The sequence below is a fragment of the Phaseolus vulgaris genome, chromosome 7 (assembly GCF_051622355.1).
Source record: "Phaseolus vulgaris cultivar YP4 chromosome 7, ASM5162235v1, whole genome shotgun sequence".
NCBI classification, from domain to species: domain Eukaryota; kingdom Viridiplantae; phylum Streptophyta; class Magnoliopsida; order Fabales; family Fabaceae; genus Phaseolus; species Phaseolus vulgaris.
This window is the reverse complement of record NC_143504.1, coordinates 23,539,496-23,542,575: the sequence shown is the minus strand read 5'-3', so window position 1 is coordinate 23,542,575 and position 3,080 is coordinate 23,539,496. Positions and strand designations below refer to the sequence as shown.

Here is a 3,080-nt window from a genome sequence, read left to right as displayed (position 1 = left end):
ACTACTAGACAACACACATAACCAGCAGTGAGGTCTTCAAGCTTTCCACTTGTATTTGGAGACATCAAAGCACCTTATTCAACACAAGTGGCGTGACCACCATTATCTCTATAAACGTTCTCTATCTCATCATTTCCTTTCTTTGATTCCTTACGCATCATCTTCATTGCATTTACTTGTTTTCTCTTCCTTTCCATTCGGTCTTTATTGTTACTATCATATTTTGTTCATTGCCTTTATTTCCGCGAACATCATCATCTTCACTCTATAATTGTATTTTCTCTTTTGCTCTCAAGAAGAGAACCTTGACACTTACTTAACAACTTGGTTAAGTTTATGTCTAGTGACAATCTTCTTTGAGCTTATCACCATTGTACTGGCCAGACCTCAGACATTGGCTCCAAACATCGGCATCAGACATTGGCGTCAGATGATGAGTCACGAGGGACATCATGCATGTGGTGTGTATAGTACGTTCAGGTCTAGCACAAGTAAGTATCCCTTGGAGGCGCTAAGGCATGTAAGGGTTAGGGTTTCCAAGGAGAGACCGCAGCGCTGGTGCATGAGTTGGTACCCTGGCGGCCATACTGTTAAGATTATGCACTCCAAAAGAGGCAAGTCCTATGCGGCGGCTGCACTAAGCTTGTGCAACGCGTCACAGGATGCCTCGCCAGTAACCCTAATTCCACTTAAGGAAAGATCCTCGTGGGACAGGGAGTTTACCTAGATACAACCTATATAAAGGGTGGTAAGAACCCTAGAAAGGTACGCCGTTTCTAATACTGAAATTGCTTTACATACTTATTGTTTCTTAGCCCCAATACTGACTTGATCGTCGGAGTGCAATCAATTGGTAGGGCCCCCTACGTTTCAACGGAGCCACTCTCGACCACCCAAGGAGAGAGCAAAAACCACCAGGAAATAAGAGCAGAAACCACCATCTGCCTTTGAAGTCAACAGCTACTGAGTCAACCAGCGAGAACATTTAGCGCCCATCGTGGGGCCCGATAAAACTAGGTCCCATTCACAATTGTGTTGAGAGCTATCCAGCAACATGAGGAATACGAGGCAAGGTGCATCTTCACTAGAAGAAGGAGACAGCGTGTCCATGCAACAACTCATGAAGACCATTCGCGCTCTCCAACAAGCTGTAGCAGCATCCAAGGCCAACCAGAATAGGATTCTGGCTGAGGTTCAAGCCAAATAGGTAGCCAGCCAGAACCGATTCCAGGATGATTTGGCAGCGTTACGCGCAAACAATGAGGAACTGTGCAAGGCCAATGAAGAATTGCGCAGAGATTTGCAATGCATGGGTGAGCGTACAACTGATGAGCGAACCCTGCCCATACTGGTTAGGGCTCGCCCCATGCCGTTTTCGCAAGCAATCATGGACACTTTGAGATACCAGTCAGCTTCATGGGTCCAAAGATCGCCTTCACAGGCGTAGAGGACCCAAAAGCCCATATCACGACTTTCCACATCCAGATGATGATCTCAAGAGGGAACGACGCCATGCACTGTAAGCTATTTATGAGTACGTTCTCAGTCACAACGTTGGACTGGTTCATCAGTCTCCTCTCCCAGATGGACACATTACCTCCTTCGACCAATTCTCAACATTATTCAGAGAACAGTACATGTTCAACTAGGCTCCCCCTCCTGTCTCTTACGATCTCTTTAACGTAAAGCAATACCAGGGTGAGCCTTTGAAAGACTTCTTAAACAAGTTCGGGGCACTGGTGGTGAAGCTGCACACCAAAGACGAAGACATGACGATACATGCCTTCAGACGATGAGTGCTGTCAGGACCTTTCAGTGACTCTCTGATAAGGTGTCAACCAAAGACGTAAAGCGAGATCCATCATAGAGCCATAACCCACATCGTTGCAGAGGAAGAGGTCACGAAAAAGCGCGAAAGCATTGGCCCAGTCTGACCTCAAGGAACTGGTCGTCCTCAGCCTGTGAGGGTACATGAGGCCACGACAGAGAAGAAAGTCACGGGGAAACAGCCGCCATATGAAGCAAGGAAGCCTTAGACCAGGGCACGTATAAACGAAAATTCCCCAACCAGACACAGTGTTCGAATGGACCTTCTAGAGCTGATTGCCATCCCTAATGTGGCAGACAGACTGAAGCCTCCATCGAAGACCGACAAGAGGCTAGGGCCCAACAAAGACACTTGGTGCGAGTTCCACCAAGCCTTTGGCCACAGCCTGCACAACTGTTTGGCGTTAGGATTCCAGTTAGATGAACTGATGAGGAATGGTTTCTTGAAGGAATACCTACAAGAACCGCAGGGGGGTCCGACGTCAGCAGCCCCAGAAGAAGATCAGGGGCACGAGATGCCCATCCATAGGGAGATCAACACAATCTCTGGAGGATTCTCAGGAGGAGGGTGCACCTTCTCCCAACGCAAGAAATATGCCAGAGAAGTGATGGCAGTAGAAGCCCAGGAGTCAGACCAAAGCCCCAAGCCTGACCTTATCTTCACCAAGGCCGACTTGCAGGATGTGATCCCACACGACAATGACCCAGTGGTGATCTTAGTGGTAACTGTGGGAAGAAAGGTACACCGTGTCCTTGTCGACCAGGGAAGCTCGGCCGACGTAATGCTCTGGTCGACCTTCAACAAACTACAGCTATCTCCTGACCAGTTGAGACCTTACGATGGTTGTTTGTATGGTTTCGCTGGAGACAAGATAGAAGTGTGTGGACACGTAGAGTTGAGGACAACTTTCATTGAAGGCACGGCTTCCCGCACTGTTAACATAAGGTATCTTGTTGTTAATGCTCCCTCATCCTATAACATACTTTTGGGCAGGCCCACTTTGAACTGGATCGGAGCAGTAGCCTCTTCGAGGCATATGAAGATGAAGTTTCCTTCCCTTGAGGGAATGGTGATCACTATCAAGTCTGATCAGAAGGAGGCCAAAAGGTGCTATGAGAACAACCTCAAAACAAGGAGAGAAATGTACGTCGTCACCTCCCAATCTCCAAGGGAAGAAAGGGGTCACCCGTGCCGAGATCTCCCGGGAGAGAAGACCCGAGCCCGCAGAAGAAGTGCTGGTGAGAGAGGTTAG

The 3,080-nt window shown here is 48.2% G+C and overlaps 1 protein-coding gene across 1 annotated transcript; it reads left to right on the top strand.

Annotated features, from left to right (window-relative positions):
• Positions 1–2,084: 2,084 nt before the first annotated feature.
• LOC137829147 (uncharacterized) lies at positions 2,085–3,080 on the top strand. Its single transcript, XM_068635940.1, has one exon. It carries the CDS (start codon positions 2,085–2,087, stop codon positions 3,078–3,080), a length of 996 nt encoding a protein of 331 aa, XP_068492041.1.